Source organism: Tinamus guttatus, unplaced genomic scaffold, assembly GCF_059628265.1.
Source record: "Tinamus guttatus ecotype Peru unplaced genomic scaffold, ASM5962826v1 Tinamus_guttatus_pri_ptg000242l, whole genome shotgun sequence".
Taxonomy (NCBI): Eukaryota; Metazoa; Chordata; class Aves; order Tinamiformes; family Tinamidae; genus Tinamus; species Tinamus guttatus.
Genome location: NW_028288776.1, coordinates 1882383 through 1903358, shown reverse-complemented (window position 1 = coordinate 1903358; position 20976 = coordinate 1882383). Strand labels below are relative to the sequence as shown.

Below are 20976 nucleotides of genomic sequence, written 5' to 3'. Positions count from 1 at the left end.
GTGTGTGTGTGTGTGTGTGTGTGTCTGAGCATTTTTAGCTCTATCCTGATAAATTTTTATAAACTTTAGGAACGGATATGAGAAACATGTAATTACAAGGGTTAACAGCAGTATGAATCTAAAGTTTGGTGGTACTCCTACTCCGAGACAGAAATTGCCCCAAGAACATTAGAACAAAAGCAGAAAGTTCCCTGAGACATCTACAGCAAGCTTAGTTCTGAGCCTTAATTCTTACAGCAATTTTCAGCATTGCTGATTTATTTCTGAAGTCTTTCATAAGGCAATTAGGTCAGAACTGGCTGTCTTTGTGCATAGGCAGACCTTAAGCCAAAACACAGTAAGATAAGAGAAAACAAATGTTTCTGAGTAGGGTAAGATGAAAGGCAAAGTAACAGGCACAAGATCACACTGGCCAGTTACTGGCAAAGCAGATTATTATAAAACTGTCACATACAATAATGTCATAAGACTAAAATGATAGTTGATAGCTATTTGGAGTAAATATGATAAATTGACACTGGCCTTTTGTACAGTCAGTACTAATCCGCTGCTTTAGTAGCTCCTGCACTTTAAAATAAATTAAATATTAATGTAAGAGAATTAATGCAATATTCTATCTCCCTCCTTAGACAGGATCAGGCAGACTCACAAACATGGTTCTTAACATACATCATGTTGAACCTTGAAAATTGCATTTTTTTGGTTTAACTATGAAGCAGGACAGATGTGATATCTGTATGATCAGGGACTGTATTCCCAGGCAGAACACCCCTACCAGGGTACCTACAGGAGCTAACTTGCCCAGAAAAAGGTCAGGTTTCAGCTCATGGCCTCAGCTTTCCAGGCTAGGGCTTCCCAGGAACTCAGCTGGACTGCCTGGTACACTGCATTCAGAAGACTCAAAAGTACATCCAAGTAACATGGAAATATTAAAAAAAAAAAAAAAAGAGCCTAAAAATGAAAACACAAGACTTGTTTCAACTTACAATTTCACCCCGTATGCCCTTTTCTCCCCTGGGTCCCTGCAAGAAAGAGAAACTGTTAATCCAACATGCTTTCTAGCCTTCTGGGAGTGAAGTAAACTAATTAAGATGTGCAAAAATTACACTGCTTACAGGAATACTCCAGTCTCAGCTCATCTGTAGAAACATTTGCAGTTCTGGGGCTCTAATTCTGCTGTATTATTAGAAAAGCAAATTACTTGAAAACATCTTGTAATTATTATATCTAGAAAGTTGGTTGTTTTCTTCAGATTGCTCAGTAACTTTAATTCCTAATATTTTCTAGTCAGTCAGTTCTATTCTTCTATTTGATCCATGGTACTAGCAGGTCAGTGTTTTGCCATCTTAAGAGTTGAGAAGCAAACCGGGTGCTTCCTGTCACTGATGGCAACTTTTCATATCACAGAGAATTCATCTTCAATTATAACACTTTCTTTATGATAATGACAAACTATTTGTTTCAGTGTAAAGTCTATTAAAAGTTTTCATTCAGAAAAGAACTGAAAAGAAGTGGAAGCTTAGTTTTTCTCCTGAGAGGGAATGAAAAGAATGCAGTATGACTTACCATGTTGTTCTCTCCCAACAGCTAAAGAGAATACTCTAATTATAGAAGGAGCCTTTCCTTTCCTCTTTCCTTTTCAATTCTCCTGTGCACATGTAATTGTTCATATTTATTATTCTTATTCAATATTTGTGTTATTTTGATAATTCTCATTTCAACTTTTTAGATATTCCCATTCCATTCAAGTCTTCTCATTCAGAGAGTGGAACTCTGATAGTAACATGGGTGGGAGAGGTACTCCGGTCTAAGGGACTGCAGACAGAGCAAGGGGATGCCCTTGCAAAGGACTCCCCCATTTCCAGCATTGAGGATGTGACAAGGAATGGAAACAAGGGCAGAGGCAGAGCATCCTCACTGCAGACAACCTGGGGAGCTTTGAGGGTCATCGACAAGGATTGAAAAGACTGGAGCTCTCCAATCAGGGCCTTTGGGTTCATCCAGTATGTATGTCTGGAGAAAGTTTAGGTCAAAGAAAGGTATGGCACCAACATGTGAAAGTTGAAGTACACTGAAATCGAGCATGGATGCTCTCAGCTGTGTCAGAATATCTGATGCAGGTTTACGCCTTGACTTGCCTGCTGGCCCCTCTATACAGACCCTCTGTATACTGTACTTGGGGAAAAGGTCATGGTGCTTACTTTTTTTATCTTGTTTCTATTATAGAATCACATAGGTTAGCTCATCAGCATGGCATAATATGAAGAGAACCTTGCAAGCTGCTGTTTGCAAACGGAAAAATAAGGTTGCTAATTGCAAAAAAAAAAAAAAAAAAAAAAAAAAAAAAGTATGTGGGTGAAATAACCCAATGATACAAATGAATCCGAACTTACAGGCCTGCCAGTTGGACCTGTTGCACCTTCTCGACCAACAGGGCCAATGTATCCCTATAAATAAACATAGGAATTTATTAGTCCTGCCATGTTTTCAAAAAGAAGAAATTCCTGAAGACATGCCCTGGTTTAAAGTTTCTCAGCCTATACTCCTGACATATATCCAAAATACCATGCCAGTGTTGTTGTTCTCAAGACTGAGTGCACACTGATATGCAATTAACAATTTCTCTTTAATAATTATTAATTATTTATGTTTGGAGAGCCCCCCCCTTCCACATGAGAGTTCATGCACTAAAAAAGTGGAAGTCTAAGCACTTTCTTTACTAAAGATCAGTATTTATTGAGCTACCTACAACTATATCTTGAGCAATATTACTGCCCACAAGTATTTCTACAATGCTGCCAAAAGGTACTGCTCAAAATGTTACTTTATTGATTCATTTCCTTTAGAGAAAAATATTCTTTTCCAGAGTTTCTCTTATACAGGGATGTTTAGGAAAAGAAAACACTTATTGGAACAGGCCACCGAAACTGTTAGCATGGCCTCTGGTCATGAGATGATGGCTCAGTGAACACGTATCACAAATGAGGAGATGTCAATGGCAGCAGTGAGAGAAGAGCATCTTGCAGTAAGACTTTCTGTGCTGCAACCTTCCCTCTATTTTTTCACTTTACGCTTTAAGCTGGATGCACACTCTCCAATAGTACATAATCTTAAAAAAGAAGACTTCTGTCCTTGAAAATAGGAAAAATAGAATTCCCTAAAAGCAAAGAAATATGCAACCTGCAAGCCATCCTGAAATCTCTTTCATTCATTCAGCAAAAGACTTACGACTTGGCCTGTTGGACCTTTCGGCCCCAGAATTCCAATGAGGCCGCCGTCGCCTGCAGGACCCTGATAATGCAAAGGGATAGTGTAGTCAAACATGAACATTACCTTTTGACTCGTCTTTAATCTCTTCTAAGTGGAAGTAAGATATTTTTTAAGAGCCGTAACAGGGAAAATATCAAGCTCACTGATCCAGAACTTCACTCTTTGGACATGCAGTACAAAACTCTACCTGCAGTTTCCCAGCAGTTCAGGTAGTTCTTGAACAAATTATTGTTAAAGTTGATTAAATCTGTGCTTTCCTAATGAATTTCAGTCTGTAAATGGCTTAAAATCTAATAGAAAAGAATGAACACATACTTTTGGACCTGGGAATCCTTGAAACCCCATCAAACCTTGATCTCCATGTTCTCCCTGTAACAGGATCAGGCATCCTCATTATTATTTTATGTTGGAAACTCTTGGACTAGTTTTGTGTCAACAGATGTGATTACATACAGCCTGTCCTTTCAGTCCAGTGTCTCCTGCTGGCCCCTGGTCACCTGGTGATCCTGGAAGGCCTCTTTTGCCTCGTTTTCCTGTATGACCCTGAAGCCCTTTCTCACCCTGTGGATAGGAAGATAATACAGCCTTTATTATCGTTACTATGACAGTTATAAAAGTAAAGAGAAGATTTCAGGAGTATTAAGTATATAGAAACCATAGCCAGCTCAGGGCATTACAGAACTGCAAGAAGTCATGGCTGGGAGCACATGCTCTCAAGCTTGCTTTGCTCTTACACTCTTTCCTAGGTGTTTGCTTTCAGCTCCAAAGACCGACTTCTGGACCGATACAATAGGCCCACTCTAATTTAATGTGATTATTTTGCATGATGTGGTATCCTTTTCCCCTCATCTTCTCTATTCCCTGTCTTTTCAGATCACAAGTTTTCTGAACAGGAACTACCTCCTCTATCTCACTGTATACACAGAGGGGTATAATCCAGATTGGGATTAGTGGCAAGAAGTCACTACAAATAGTGAGTATAGTTTATACTGGAATAGTTTCATGGAAAGCTAGGAAAGGAGACAGTATTCTCTTCCCCCAATTTACAAATAATTTAAGGTCTCAAAGGCTACCAATTAAACCATATGTAACACTGTAAATCATTGTCTTAAATTACAAGTTCTTCTCTAAGTCCTAAAAATTATTTCCATAACATTCCCATTCTTTGCTTCTTTTACTATTTGAAACATGTATAGTTAATATTATCAATAGAATTTGAGGTTATGTTGCTGTCAGTAGCTGGAACTGTCTGGAAAATGGAGCACACTCAAGAGTTCTTACAGGGCAGAATAAGAAAAATTTCAGTCTTACGATAAATGAACATCCCAGACAGTTGCTAGCCCCCAAATTTGGGACTTACCCTTGAAAAAGGGTAAGTTATTCATCAATAAATGGCTTTGATATTCAAATACGTTTGCTACCCTGTCTCTTGTCTCAGTTACGGAAGTTTAAAAAGAAAAGATAGGAAACATTTGGCCCTAAAACTTTGATGAATAAAAACACAGAGTTTTGAATGGGTGCTAGAGCTGGAAGTAGCATCTGGACAGATAGATGGGGACTCTGCTTTCTACTTATAGTTTACAGAAGTGAGGTCAGCACAAGCTGCAATGTTACCCTTCAAACGTTTTGATATCAATCTTCATGTGATTTAGCCATAGTCTCACAATCACTTTTTGCAGTATGAAGTCTAAAAGGTATCAATAATACTGTACTTAAACAAGATCCCACTGATGTACCTTTAGTCCTGGTGCTCCCATGGCCCCTGGCATGCCTGGTAATCCCTTGGGACCTCGAGCTCCAGGATAACCTGCCAGACCGGTTATTCCTGGGTTTCCTTTATTACCCTTAACACATCCAAAATAATTGATTACCATCAGAAAAACCTAACTTTTTTTTTCATTGCATGATAGAATAGGCAAACAACATACAATCAAACAATACTTCTGGATATTTTCTGTATGCACAGGTGGATAGTACATCAAAACATACATAAATACTATGATCTGCAGTATCATCTAGATTTCTGAAAATACTTCAAAAGCAAAAATCACTTACACTTAGCTACCTCTGCTGTGAGTGAAGTGACAGTTTCTGAGGAATCACTGCTTTGGCCCTCTGCAAGTGTTCAGTTCATTGCTCTTCTAGAACCTCATTCTCTCCTACCCTAAATATCCTGCTATGGATTCTGTGGAATCACCTGTCTGACGCGCAAAGGCTTCTGGAAGGATCCTAGAGAGTCTGCTGCCTCTTGGGGCTTATGCAGAGCAACTCCCCTACCAGCACCCTCCTAACCAGACGCAGCTACTCAGCTGCTGGTGCCAGGGAGGTAGAAATAGTGACCAACCTTCTGCCCACTGTAATTGCACATTCACGTATGTCTGGAATCACTTGTAGGCATACCAGTAACTGCTTTTACCTTCCATGAGGATAATGGGAACCATACAAAATAGTTTATGAGAGACCTGAAACTTCTTCCATATCTGAAAACTTGCATGTTCAGATTAACAGCCTTTAACATCCACCCCTATTTCTAATTCTATTTTGAAATACGCAGAAACAAAGCATTAATCTTAAGTATAGAAAATGACTCCCTGAGATCTCTCTTGGATGAGAGGTGCATGGTCTTTGCAAATCTATGTTGTGTTCTTTTTAGTTAAAAATCTGATTCTGAACTTACAATAAGGAGCTTGTTCTGATGAAAACAAGATGCTAAATTAATTCACTACAGATGTGCTGAAAATACTGTCCAGATTCAAAGTATTCATTTGTCCAAAAAAGATTTTTTTTTAATAACAAAGCATAACAATGGAACATAATAAAACATAAAATGGAAGCACCTTCCTTCAGAAATGTTCAAAATTCAACATGCCTGCTTATAAACAAGACATACTAATATGTCTTTGACTGTGTGTACTTGGAAGGAATTCATAAAAGAATAGCTTTACCACATCAAGAAAAATCAGAACATTTGTTATGAAAATGCACCATAACATCAGACATAAAAGAGAATGAACATTTATAATGAAAAAACATATTACTGAGTGCATGGAGTTAAGCCAACTGCCATGTTAAAAATACAAAATGGTAATTTGTCCCAACCATAATAAGTGTTTCTGTGATGTCATTTAGTTGTAAAAATAGAATATCTATATACATATATATGGGGTGTGTGCGTATTTTTTTCTTTTCATATGCCATTTCCTTAAGCATTTACAGAAATAAAGATTACATGAAATGTAACTTATCTTAAATGTTATTTCCAGGTCTTCTGAATATAGTACTGTGACTTATAGTCTGGTAGGCTTATATAGCCAATGTTCTGTCCGATTTTTCCATTAGGAAAAAAAAGTTTCACTTAAAAATCTGTCTGCATTACAAATTATAATGCTACTATCTATTGCTAATACAGAGTAACGAAGTAGTGTTTTAAGAGAAGAAACAGGATGTTTTGAATGTAAATGTTTGTTGGAGTAATACTCTTATAAAAGCTCTGAAGAATTTTAAATACTTGAATGAAGTTCAATAAGACTAACAGAAGCTTGGAATAAGGAGCACCTGCCCCCTCTGGGAAACTTCTTCAATTTTCTTTTTCAACCAAATATGCAAAACTAGACATGTAACTGTGCCTCATTCTGCACCTTGAAGAATTCCTCCCATAATATTTAACTTGATATATAAAAATTATTGGTCTATCTAGCTAAAACTACTGAGAAATAATACAGATTAAATCGATGCAGCTAGATTTCTGATAACAAAAAATCATAAAAGGAACTTTCTCCCCTCTCTCTATTGAGTGAATGCAGAGCTGTTGCATCCTTGCTAAAGGAGAAAGCAGGCTGGTAGCTGCCCTTTGCTCACGGCTAAATACAGATGAAAAATCTGGTAGCAGGAATGTTTTCAGCTCCTGTGCACTACCTGTAACACCTTGCACTCCTTTTCACTGTTTTTGGATGAAGCTTCAAAATTGCCTAGACACATAGATGCAGCCTACAAATTCAAAGACAAAAAGGGAAGTGTGGGATGATCTCAGAACCTGACCAACAGAGAAGTGATGGGATGAGTTGGGGTCTATGGTTTGTGTTCACAAACAGAATTGTGAAGTCTCACGGCAGAACAACATTTTTCTTCTACTGTAGATATTACTGGTGATGTAGGGTGATAAAATAGTTATCCTGACAGCACTCTTTCTCTATTTTAACTTTACTTCCTATCCAGCATATCAATAGCAAAAGACAAAGAAAACAAAGAATTGGTCCCATTTTCAAGATGCTGGGAAAACTGAGAATAGCTCCTTCTGTTTAAATACTTTAACCTTGGAAAATTCACAATCCATAAAGATCTAAAGAGAACAATGTGGAAGGCAACTTACCTTATGGCCAGGTTTCCCTGGCAGTCCAGGTTTTCCAGGGTTCCCAGGAACGCCTTCTGGTCCAGGGTACCCAATTGCTCCTTTTTGCCCTATTGGCCCTGGTTTTCCCTTGAAACAGATTCAAACAAAGCAAAAAAGGGTTGATTTTCTTTACCTCCTCCATCACAGAACGAGATTTCAGTCACAGTACTTCCTAAACCCTACATAATAAGAGACCCTGTGACCCAGATGAATACTCACAGAAGGAGCTCTGAGTTCGGATATATGTTTAAAATGCTATTGCTTGACCTTAGACTGCTGGGCTGCTGGCTCTGAAGAAATCTGGCTGAAACCACAAGGGGTCTTGCTGACCCCTCTGTGTGCCAGGGCTGGCTGCGGGGCCAACCTCTCTGCATGTCAGTCCTGGGAGATACCTTAACAACAGCAATGCAGAATATGAAGTGTGTCATCCTAGTCTCATTTCTAACTTCTAGTTCCTGATCAGTCTTGCACTGGGGATGCACTGGGGATTTCCCTAAGCCCCACTTTTACTGTGTTCTCCTCCTCTCTTGTATGTGTTGCCTTTCTGTCTTTTCCATGGTTCTGCACAACTGAGGCTCTCTCTCCAGTCCTTCAGAGGGGAGAGCCAAGCATTTACAAAGACACACAGTCTGCTTGTCCTCAAAAGGCCGTTCTTCCACTCTGTCCAGAAGGTACAAGCTCTGGGAAGCAGCTGTATTTCTCTGGTTACCAGCAATGTTTTGATGTGAGGTAGTAAAAGTTATTTATAATATGTGCTTGTGTGGTATTATTTATTAGAGGACTAAAATAGCCTTGATGCATGTCTCTTTTGGTTATGTTTACAGAGCACACCCTGCTTCCCACTCCCGCTTTTCCCTCGCGGAGCCCCGGATGCCTTCCCTAGAGCAGCTGAAGCAGGAGCGAGGTCAGGGTAAGTGAGAGCAAGCAAGCTCAGGGAGGCTGCCAGCTACATGAGCCATGCACATGCAGACATCAACCTCTGCAGGCTGCAGGGGCTCAAAGGCGACCCGAAGGGAGCCAGGAGCAAACAGCAGCCTGCCTGGGACACTGGGACACGACCCCTTCCGCGTGTGCCATGAGCCACACGGACGGATGAGCTAGTTATGTAACCTGACAAGCGGGGAGCACCTTGTTACGCACACAGCAGCTGTACTTCTCATGTTCTGAGTAACTCAGTGTGGTCTGAGAACATTTAACATGTTCTCAAAAAATATTCTTATTTTTCACAGGGGTTCTTTTGTACTCAGGTAATAGGAATGTTGTTTTCAGTGCACATAAATTGCTTCTACATCAACTTTACTGGAATAATGAAAAATGCCCACAGAATATAAAAGTCCATCTGGAACCAAGGCACAGGTCAAACTTGATTTTATCCATCATTTTCTTTTATTTATAAACAGAAGATAAATGGTAGGATTTTGTTACTTACAGGAATTCCAGGTTTGCCTGCTTCACCCATAGCACCTTTCTTCCCTGTGGGTCCCTGGAAGTTAGAAATATTTGGGAATCAACAAACATCATTAACTAAATCCCCTAAGAAAAGCTCACAATTGTTCCCTTATAGACAAATGCTCACATTGCCTGGCTTTGGATCAGATCATTTCCATTTCAGGACACAGCAGAAACTTCTTCTAGAAGTGTATATATTTTCTGGTAGACTTGTATATATTTTCCCTTTCCTGAATGGGCAGTTTGTAGCTTTCAGATCATTTTCAACAACAACAGTCATAAAAAGTTATTCACTGCAAAGCTGACATTTTCAGCTCTAAGATCCACATATTTGTACAACAACTTTCATAATGAAAATGAAAATCACAAATATCAGAAAAAGCAATGTAGATGTACTGAACATGTGTGGAAGAGGTACTAGAAAACTAGATTGTCATAAAAGGGAATGTTTTTTTTAAACTATAATGCACATGAAAAATACTGTAAACCAGACTTTGGGGGTGTGGTTGAGCCAGAAATCTGTAATTATGGATAACCGAGTGATATGGATAGCAGGTAACATTCTCGTAAGTGACCTAGGGACACAGGAGGCCAAATACCATCAAAGAAAAGCAGAGAGTAGATCAAAAGCACTTCAAATAATTGTTTATATGGTGTTTTTTTATGGAATGAAACAATATAAAGCATTTCTCTACCTTTAGAAATCATTCATAAATCACAATGTGGACAGGAATTACATTCAACCTCTCAAAAATACAACCACTCAGACAGCAAGGACAAGAATAATACTTGTTAGATCAAGTGAAAAAGTACTTTCTAGACTTTCTGTATTAATTTTTAATACCTTTCTTAAAACAAAAGGTAGAAAATTACTATGCTGCAATAAGTTAAAATTATATATCATGCAAAAAGGTAAAAACGCTAAGATCTTTTTAAATCTAAATGTTCTGATTTACACCTGTCAAAATGCCTGTACGCTGCTGGAAGTGATCACAAACACTGCTGGAGCCCTGGGAAGCTCTTGGCTCTCCATTATCTCCATATCTTTCTAAGTCCATATCATAAGGATCTAAGTCCATATCTTTCACATCTCTGGATGATGTGAAAGTATTGCTTAGTCCTTGCTGAATATTCTTTCTAAGTTCTTATGGACTTGAAATTGAACATACAATAAAAAGAATCTCCTGTTAATTAGTTAGCCAAAATTCAGCCTAAATCTATGAAAAATGTGGAACCTAGATTTGACCGATTTGGAATCTAGATATTTTTGTTACATAGGTGTCCAACAAGACAACTTGTTTTCTTAGAAAAAGACTCAAGTTTTCTTACAACTTAAGAAAAATATTGTAACAAATCTGCCTAGGGCATCAAATCATAGTGGAAGACAACGATACGGGTTTAAGTGGGATTCAAATGATACATGCTAGTTCAAGTTCTAAAAGTCTTGACATAATGTGAAACATGAGAACAAGTGGCAGAGATCCCTGACCTTTCTGTCACACTAGAATAATAAAGGCAAATACCATATCATCATTCAGAACATCAGTCAGAAATTATGCTTTATTCTTAAAAGAAGCCTTATGATTCGCACACTACATTTCCTTATTTTCTATGGAAAGTAGAGGTTGAACATAAAGTATACAAATTCAAACTTCTGTAAAAGCATACAAATTCAAATTCAGTGCAGATTTTCTCTATTTTTTTCTACTTACTTCAGAACCTCTTTCTCCTTTTGGTCCTTGTTCCCCCATTTCACCTGGTTCTCCCTTTGGAAAGAGCAAACATTAAATAAATTTTAAAAATTATTTGTATGAGGATGAAAATGAATTTTCAACAACCAATAGCGAATTCTCACTGTTTCAAACACTTACTGGAGGCCCCTGCTGTCCAATAGGTCCTCTAAGCCCTGGAAGACCTACATGACCCTGGGAAGCAGAAAATAAAATATATTGCAATACAGATAACTCAGGATGCCAAGCTCAATGAGCTACAAATTTCTTTCTCATACCCATCTTGGAAGGGGCTGAACGCCCCCAGCTCCAAGGATAAGTTTATAAAGGATTTTCAGCTCTCCTGGGAACAAACTGTGGGTATCTTTTCTTCTTTCAATTCCCTACACAAAACTTACTGCAAGAGAGAATTATACATTGTTTTAACATTTCTGCAATGCTACGAGCACAGATCACATTTCGTTCACTGATTTATTATCATGCCTGATCTCGACTGTCTGTGCAACTCAAACAGGAAACCTTGCATCCAAAACTGTGTCTTTATATTGCAGCAAGAAAACATCATCGGAATGAAGGTATCATTCATTTTATATTTGCTTAAAAACTGTAGGATAAGGAATAATTATTGGGATGAGATTTATAAAACCACAGGGCTTAGATTTCAAAGAAAAATGTTAACTGATCAGTTCGGTGAGGCACTAGCATGTACTTCTGTGCACACACTTCTGAGAGAACACCCGATACTTCTGTTTCATTACACTATATATGTGTATAACACTGCATTCAAATAAAAAAAGAAGTGAAAAGCAAGCTGCAATACCTTGTAGCCCTCATCACCAGGTTCTCCCCTATCTCCACGTTCACCACTAGGACCCTGCATAGAAAAGAAAAAGGCACAATTTAGCAGCTGGACATAGTGCTGAAACACAGTGAAGAGAAAGCTGGAATTTCTCTCAAACAGACCAACCATTCAGCCTACATCAAGGATTAGAAATACTAAAGCTAGCTTGTCTAAAAACACAAACATGAATTATTTCTAAACAAGATGTATTACTGTCAGACATGAGACACTGTTTAAAATATTTTGCAACTGAAGACCAGAGGCTAAAAGATAGATCTTATATGGCCATAAATCAAATAAGAGTATCGATCTCAGTTGAGCATCTGGCAGGCTTCTCCAAGCCTACACTCTCTCATATATGAGAACAGAATTAAAAATATTCAGTTCCTGAATAAATGAAGAGAGTTTGTTTCTAAGGCACATTTTTTTAAATGATTTGCTATATCCAGACCTTCTTTCAAGTTTGTTCTAGTGAAAAGGCATCCTCATTCCCCCAGCACACCTGCCTGGGAGGCATCAGGTGTGAGACATGCGCAGGAGCTCAGGGAGTGCTGTGATTCTTGAGAGTCTTGCAGCTGTCCCTGCTGCAGTCCTAGGAGATTTCTCCTAGGAATTTTAACTCTCACTGCAGCAAATGGACAAAATCTCAGCCACAAATAAAGTGATGGGAAGGGAATCATGTGCATATAAAGTAAGGATGCCCAAGACTAGTTAGTAGACATCCAGCCTCTCTCTCCTCAGAATAATACATAAGGAATTGCCTTTTTTTCTGAAGTAAAAACTCATCATGAAGAACTGGCTAGGGATCGCTAACTGTGGTCTACCCCTATAGTTTGCAAATTAATAGATTAGATATATCTATTACATATTCATCCATCAATGCTATTAGCCAACTGTTCCTCTACTCCCCATAGTTTGTGCAGCCTTGTGGCAAGTTTCCTGTATGGGATCCGCAGGATGGAAGACCCTGCTTGTAAGGCTTACTCAGTCAGCAGGGCTGAGTCAGCTCAGCTAGGACACAGAAATTTCTTCTCTCATGATTTCTATAATGAGGTGAAAAATGTGACCCAGACATTGTCTTTGGTTACATCAGAGTCTTATAATCTTGACTTTGGGAGAGATGAGGTGTAAAGATTAAAGGCAATCCGATGAGAAGTTGACTGCACAAGCAGTACTTCTGGCACCATCAAAGTCTCAACAAGAATTATCTTTAGTAGGATTTTGGGATGGAATTCTTTTTTTGGACATATTCCCAATTGCTGCTGAGAAATACTCCACATTGAAATTAGCAAACAAACGGTTATGAAATGTAGCTTCTTCTCTCAAAGCTAAACTAGCTTTGCAGTGATAATGAAAGAAGTGAAAATGTATTTCTGGTTAGTAAAACAATTAGGTATAATTTAGGATAAACTAAGAGGACAAAAATTCTGTTTTAAGTTGTGCTGCTCTAAAACACAGATTAATGGCATTAGTGTAATTAAACACAGGGTAAATACTCTTAAGCAGTTAGAAGCACATGACTGCTTTTTTCAGAGAGGGATTACTGATTTAAGGACCTGTGTTCTACATTTTTGTACTAGTGGGTGCTAACTCCCGAGACAGCGATATAAGTTTCAGAAACAGACTGTATTGTCTCTTGAAGGGCTAAAATAATTCTTTTGAGAAAGAAAGACCTACTGGTTCACCTATGGGCCCAGGTGGTCCAAGAACTGTACTGTCTTCGCCTGGATAACCCTAAAATAAAGACAAGTATTAAAACATTTGCTTGAAAATTCAATAGTGCCTGCAAAGCATGTATGTTCAGATATTGATAATACACCCACACAGAGCATATTGCATAGCTGGTAGTAGCAGGATGCTTGTGAATTTAACACAGTGAAAACTCCTTTTTAACATGCACAATCATTTTAAGAAGCACATTTAAAACTAAAAAATAAATAAATACATGCCCTGTTCTCAAAGGCAACTATAAAACAGCTGTTTAATAAAATGTCCATGTAATCATTTTTTTATATCATGGGAATAAAAGAACTCGGGTATTTGACAAGAGGTAAAACAATAAGATTTATTCCATTGTTTTAAGAAATATGCTCCTTATAGATAAACACAGTGAACAGAAGACTCCAACCATCAGCTTGATCAGGACCACACTTTATTTTAAGTATGAAGAAAGCCAGCATCCAAAGTAACAGATGTTTTTAAAAATGCATGAGATATCTTTCAGAAGTGACTAAGCAAGCTGGACCTCTAGCTCTCATCAATTTAGTGTTCAATTATTGTTTTGGAAAATTGCCTCAAAAGTTATTTATAAAATCCCCTCTAGTTGCCTATTTTCAGACTTTGTTGCAAATCTGTTATACTGTAAGAACACGCTTCTCTGCATGGATGGAGATCCAATAATTCAGTCTATATGAGGGATCCCTGTACCTGCTTAGGGCCGCAGACTTGGGTAGGCAAACCAACCTGTCTGCGGGATTTGGGCCTTAAGAGAGTAATAGTGAAATTGACACAGAAATAGCAGCATTGGGGCAACATCCTGCAAACAGTTCATGTTAAGCATAGCCTTCTGTACACCTGAGCTGGACTCTCAGGAAAATGCAAGAGAATACCCACAGGCTTAAAGTTAAGTGAATAATTTGCTGGTTCCACATTGATCATTTATGTCAGCAGCCCTAGCTAGGTCAGTGGTGCTACCTAATGAGATAATTTTTTTACGATGGGTACTTTGTGTTTTGAACCCTACAGTTCAGATCTTTGTCTCCTAATGATCTGTTTCCACAAGCTTATATTTCATATACTCTCAGAAATAAATTTTGATACAGTGGCTTTTGACACAGGTTGCGGGGAAAAAAAAAAGTGAACACGAAGTAATATTCTATTTCTATATGTTTCCTATGTTACTTTATTGTTTATCATCTCCATACCTTCTCTCCTTTGGGGCCTGGGGATCCTGGGGACCCTGGAGGACCCTGGTGACCCTGATGGAGCAAACAGAACAACAATCATTTTCAAAACAATTAAATAACATATTAATTAACAAAATAAGTGTAAGCATCCTTTTAGGTACTTTATATATATATATATATGTTTCCTAATAATGTTAATGATGTGCCATAGAATTAATGGACACAGCCAGACTAAATATAGGGGCACAGGGAAACCAAAGGTCTCAGCAGGACTAGTGGCAGGTGAGGCAAGTTTAGGGCCCCAGATGGAAGGTACTGTTCATACTGAAGACAAAGCAGCCCAGTCCGTAAAAAGTAGGGCCTCCAACCTCCTATGATGGTCATCAGAGAACAAGAATTATTTTTCAACAAAAGCAACAATATCTTCATACCCTTAAAATGTCATTCAATCAGTGAGCTGATAGTTACTTAAAGGGAAACTCTCTGGCCAAGAAGTTACCAGGATGCCCACTGAGTGCAATCACTGCTCAGAGTGAGCAGGCAATATGTATCTCACACTCTAGGATAAATGTGTATGCTGGACACAACAGGCCTCCCATGATATACAAAGTTATTTAGAGTACCACAGAATTACTTGGAATGTGAGTGTTCAGTAAAAATCTCACCCCATAACCTGGAATTCCTGGCTCTCCTTCAGGTCCCATTACTCCTAAATGTCCCTGTAAAATGCAATAATCAATGACAGAAAAATGACTTTCCTTTTAAAATTTTCCAACATGCATACTTTATAGAGTTATCAGGTTAAAAAAAATCTTGAGAAACATTGAGATTTTAGAACTACAAATTACTTTTTTGTTTCCACATATATTTGGTAAAGAATAATATTTTTTATTCTGTTCTGTAAAATGGATGGTCAAAATTTTCAGTCTTATCTATATAACCCCAGTGCAAAATTAGGATCGAAGAGGAAAACATCTGCACTTTCAGAGATGCTGAGGAGCTCTGTTTATAAACATGAAGTAATCCAAAAGAGGCTGAGCGTGCTCCTCACCTTAGGAAGCCGCATGTGAACAGTTTTCCTAATGAGCCCTTCCTACTTGAAAATACTGCTTGAAAATATCTAATGGTAGCTACTTATATACTCCATGCATGCAGGGATACACCTGCTGCACTTGGTGGCTGTGGGACAGGCATGACAGGCCTGTCCCCTCCCTGCTGTGGAGGCTGCGTGTGCCTCCATGCTGCTATTACATGACTGGTTGTAAGCTCAGGCAGTCTGTGACAAGAGGGGCTTCCCATGGGGGTGACAAAGTTAATGGAAACGCACTGGATTTCATTAACTTCAGATCAGGTTCCCCACCAGTAGTCTTTATCTGAAATTCCAGATTTCCAGACGTGGGACCTGACCAGAGCACGGATACCCTGTAGGCCCTTATGCCCAGTTTTCTATCTGGATTGATACATGGGTCTCATTCTGACAAGGAAGAGGCAATGGCACACACCTGGATGCAGGGGTTGGGATGGACTCCTAAATCCAGTGGGGTGGGACGGACTCCTAAATCCTACAGTTTAAGCATTGCTTAACATCTCCAGCTGCCTCAAAGAAATATCTGTACACAGTTCAGCTGTGACCTGCCTCTTTGCATGGAGAGAGACAGTGCTGTTGAACCATAAATACGTGGACTCTTAAACAAGCATCATTTATACGAACCAAAGGACCTCGAGTTCCTCTTGCACCTTTAGGGCCAGTTTCTCCAGGTTGGCCAAAGTCACCAGCCGGTCCAATTTCTCCAGGAGGGCCAAGCTGTCCCTTTTCCCCCTGTTTGTGTTATTGTATTAAAATCAGTAAGAGATTGATGCAAATTTTTCAAAGGCAGTTTATGTCTATTCTGAGTTTATTATTTTAAGAGTATTACATTTACATGTCATTTATTATAGTTTTTAGTAGGTCTGTACCTAGAACTCTGGAGAGTGAAGGAAATTGTGCTAAAGCCATTCATAGAATCATAGAATCATAGAATCATAGAATGCTTAGGGTTGGAAGGGACCTCTAGAGATCATCTAGTCCAACCCCCCTGCATACGCAGGGACACCTAAAGCACGTGGCACAGGACTGCATCCAAGCGGGTTTTGAAGATCTCCAGAGAAGGAGACTCCACAACCTCTCTGGGCAGCCTGTTCCAGTGCTCTGTCACCCTCACTGTTAAGAAATTTTTCCTTAAGTTCCTATGGAATTTTTGATGTTTCAGTTTCCGGCCATTTCCTCTAGTCCTATCAGTGGCCACCACTGAAAAGATACCATGACCGTCCTCTGCACTCCCTCCCTTGAGGTATTTATATACACTGATTAGATCCCCTCTCAGCCTTCTCTTCTCCAGGCTGAACAGGCCCAGCTCCCTCAGCCTCTCCTCATAGGGCAGATGTTCCAGGCCCCTGATCATCCTTGTGGCCCTGCGCTGGACTCTCTCCAGCAGCTCCACATCCCTCTTGTACTGTGGAGCCCAGAACTGGACACAGTACTCCAGATGCGGCCTCACCAGGGCTGAGTAGAGGGGCAGGATCACCTCCCTCGACCTGCTGGAGACGCTCTTCTTAATGCAGCCCAGGATCCCATTGGCCTTTTTGGCCACGAGGGCACACTGCTGCCTCATGGTCAACTTGTCGTCCACCATGACACCCAGGTCTTTCTCCGCAGAGCTGCTCTCCACAAGCTCAGTCCCCAGCCTGTACTGGTGTCTGGGGTTATTCCTCCCCAGGTGCAGGACCTTGCACTTGGCCTTGTTGAACTGCATGAGGTTTTTCACCGCCCAGTTGTCCAGTCTGTCCAGGTCCCTCTGGATGGCAGCACAGCCCTCTGGGGTATCGGCTACTCCTCCCAGTTTGGTATCATCAGCAAACTTGCTGAGGGAGCACTCTGTGCCTTCATCCAGGTCATTGATGAATAAATTGAACAGGACTGGACCAAGGACTGACCCCTGGGGGACCCCACTAGCCACAGGCCTCCAACTAGACTCTGCACCGCTGATCACCACTCTCTGGGCCCTGCCATCCAGCCAGTTCCTAATCCATCTCACTGTCCACTCATCTATCCCACACTTCCGGAGCTTGCCCAGGAGGATGTTGTGAGGGACGGTGTCAAAAGCCTTGGTGAAGTCGAGATAGACGACATCCACCGCTCTCCCCTCGTCTATCCAGCCGGTCATTTCATCATAGAAGGCTATCAGGTTAGTCAGGCAAGATTTTCCCTTGGTGAATCCATGCTGACTACTCTTGAGCACCTTCTTGTCCTCCATGTGCCTGGAGACAACGGCCAGTATGAGCCGTTCCATCACTTTTCCGGGGACGGAGGTGAGGCTGACTGGCCTGTAGTTGCCTGGGTCCTCCTTCTTGCCTTTTTTGAAGACTGGCGTGACATTGGCCTTCTTCCAGTCTTCCGGCACCTCCCCCGTTCTCCAGGATCTTTCAAAGATGATGGAGAGCGGCTTAGCTATGGCATTCCACCTACTTTGGGTTTTAACCGAAGCTTAACATTTTTGGATACTTTGGAAAATACGCTGAGTTGCCAAATCACATCCTGATCCAAATTTAAATTTCCTAAGGTCCCAAATGATCTTGACTGCTGAACCATGGTAATTCCAATTGCTATGGCTAGCTAGGGAAAAAAAATTGGCTTGAAGTGTGGCATAAAACAGGGACAGACTTGGTGTGATTAGACTGAGGCATTAAACTATCAACATATGTAACATAAAGCCTCTTGGTGTCTTTCAGGGCACTGACTGGCATTCGTCAGTGTCAAGGGATTGACTAGAATTATTTCATAATGTAAATTCAAGTTTCAGAAAAAAGAAAGGGAACTGGGGAAAATGAAAAGTACTACCTTCTTCCCTAGACGACCTCTCTGACCCGGATTTCCTGGGATTCCTTCAGGACCCTGTATGTTTATGGAGAAAAAAAATTGAAAAAGGTTCTGGAACACGTTTAAACTGTGCTTCAAATTAGATAACCTGAGTGGAACACAGAGTTGAGTGAAAAAAAAATCATTAACTGTGACTAAGTTAGTAGAACTGTTTCAAGCTACAACAGCAGAAGGTTGATAAGTAATCCCTGATTCTTGCCAAACTAGTGAAAAGAGAGGAAAAAAAAACATGAATCTTGTCCAGAAAGAAAATACTAGTTTAGCAATAAAATTGTGTAAGGACAAAGAGCACAACTGGTGTTGTCATAATACGTTTATCCAATGTGTCTTTTAAGAACAATATGGAATCATGAAATTCTTTCTTCTTATTTTCAACGGCATATGCCTCCTTACAGGGGAAGTACAAGGTAAGGAGAGAGGGTCCACCAAGGACATGGCTTTATACCCCAGCACAGAATTATCAACAGAAGTATCACGGCCTGGCACAAGACACCTTAATTACCGAAAGTAATTGAAGAAATCCTGTGCTATGGGTGTCCATGCTGCAATTTTTTTGTAGATAAAGAAACCACAGTGTTTGACAAACCACTTTTACCATAAACGCTCTTTAAAATTTTCCTTCTGTTATCAATTTTTATTAAAAGGACCAACAGCTAAACATGTATTTGGTGGTAATAATATAAAACACAAATGTGTGTTAATAACACAAAATCTTAAACTGGAGCCAAATCTAGTATGCTATAAGGTATAAACATTCATTTACACACTTCCTCAAAATGGCACTTCTTGGCCCTGGGGAACTTTTTATCTAAACTAGAAGCCAGATAGTCCTGGGGCACTAAACAAAACCATGAGAAACCAAAGACACACAAAAGAGTAAAACTGTTACTGCACAATTTATGGCACTATATGTATCTTTCCAATTTCTTCGGGTGTTTTAAAATTTAAAGAATGATTTAATACTTTGAGACTGCTGACAGCCTCAAATGAAGATAAGGATAGAGACCAATGACAGAAGATTATCTGGCAAGAAGAGATAAGAAGCGAGAGGCTCCAGGTTGTGTCATGTACGCAGCTGGGTGACAAGTGAGAAGGAATCACTATTTGCTAAGAGGTCCAAGATTTAAGATAGGGAGACCATTAATTTTTTCTATCTACCAACTCCAAAAAGCTGAACAGATAAATGACTATGTCCATACGCAAGAGCTAAAATAAAGGCAAGCAAAATTTTAAAAAGAGTAACAACAAAAACAAATAAATAGAACATCCATTTTGTCTTGAAAACACTTACAGGGATGCCCATTATGCCAGGTTCACCAGGCAGACCTATAATTCCTGGTATTCCCATCTCTCCTTTTTCACCACCTTCTCCAGGAAGTCCCTGGTCTCCAGGGTCTCCCTAAAACAAATTTTTTAAAATTTTGTCAATATACAACAAAATTACTTACTACTGAGAAAAGCTGTTGCACATGAATTTGCTAGATCTCCCGATCAGACAGAAAGCTCACTAAAATTGACAGGGATCTTTCCAGTTTTGCATCAGGCTACAGTTCTACCTCACTGTACACCCCTGCAGATTTGTACACTCTCTCCTACAACAAGACTTTTGGCTTAGCCATTCCAATGGCCTAAGGATGCCCTCTGTGACACAGTGCAATGCCCTTGGTGCCCACTGCAGTCCCTGACTGGCCTTGATGTGATGCAGGGAGTGGGACAGCCTTGGGCTTGCTCTCTGCTGCATCATGAGCACCATGCAAAGAAGCTCTACTCAGTTTTCCAGCCTCTGTTTGCTTTGCCAAGTTGCACAACTTTGCAGTTCTTACACTGTAGGTATGTGCCTAAAAGGCACAGAAAACCCCATAAATAGTCTGGTTATCCCCCGTTAGAGCCTCCTGTGTTAAACTATGTGTTAATTGTGCACTTAAAACAGATTTGGATTCTTAAACTAATGACAGCTCTACATTTACTTTAAATACTGAAAGTACCTTTGGTCCATCTTTTCCTTGAACACCATCTTCTCCTGGAGGTCCTGGTTCCCCCTTACAAAAAGGGAGGAATTGAAGACAGTTAATGGTGATATCTAAATTTCTCTGCAAAGAAGAGTTGCTTTGAAAGAATTCAAGCTGTTTGGTTTTACACATACTCATTATACTTTTGAATTTTCTGAAATTCTGACAACTTCTATGCTGTTGTAATAGTTTTATTTGTCTTCATTTTTCACTGATTTACAGTGACAATATCACAGCCCTTTGAATCTAGAATGTAAGGAAAAAGTAGAAGACTATCAATATTAGAAAAAGGGAGGCAACACTGAGGTGCCCTACTAGCACAGAGATCATTTGGTTTCAGAGTGTGTAACATGTAATTACAGTAACCTCAAAAATATGCCTATTCTCTCCTGAAACTTCAGGAGAAGAACTTCATGTTCACATGTGTAGCTACTATCTTGGTACGTTTAGTGACTAATAAAGGTC

At 39.7% G+C, this 20976-nt stretch overlaps 1 protein-coding gene across 1 annotated transcript in view; it reads right to left on the bottom strand.

Moving 5' to 3' along the window:
• The window catches only part of COL24A1 (collagen type XXIV alpha 1 chain), a 124265-nt gene that overhangs the window by 10389 nt on the left and 92900 nt on the right, over positions 1-20976 (bottom strand). The window contains exons 36-53 of the mRNA XM_088526064.1: positions 20488-20541; positions 19794-19901; positions 18464-18517; positions 16298-16405; positions 15252-15305; positions 14605-14658; positions 13358-13414; positions 11660-11713; positions 10981-11034; positions 10822-10875; positions 9090-9143; positions 7640-7747; positions 5007-5114; positions 3724-3831; positions 3586-3639; positions 3229-3291; positions 2394-2447; positions 987-1022 (exon numbers count right to left, since the gene is read on the bottom strand). Of these exons, the coding sequence (XP_088382190.1) occupies positions 987-1022; positions 2394-2447; positions 3229-3291; positions 3586-3639; positions 3724-3831; positions 5007-5114; positions 7640-7747; positions 9090-9143; positions 10822-10875; positions 10981-11034; positions 11660-11713; positions 13358-13414; positions 14605-14658; positions 15252-15305; positions 16298-16405; positions 18464-18517; positions 19794-19901; positions 20488-20541 (1236 nt within the window). The remainder of the gene's footprint in view (positions 1-986; positions 1023-2393; positions 2448-3228; positions 3292-3585; positions 3640-3723; positions 3832-5006; positions 5115-7639; positions 7748-9089; positions 9144-10821; positions 10876-10980; positions 11035-11659; positions 11714-13357; positions 13415-14604; positions 14659-15251; positions 15306-16297; positions 16406-18463; positions 18518-19793; positions 19902-20487; positions 20542-20976) is intronic.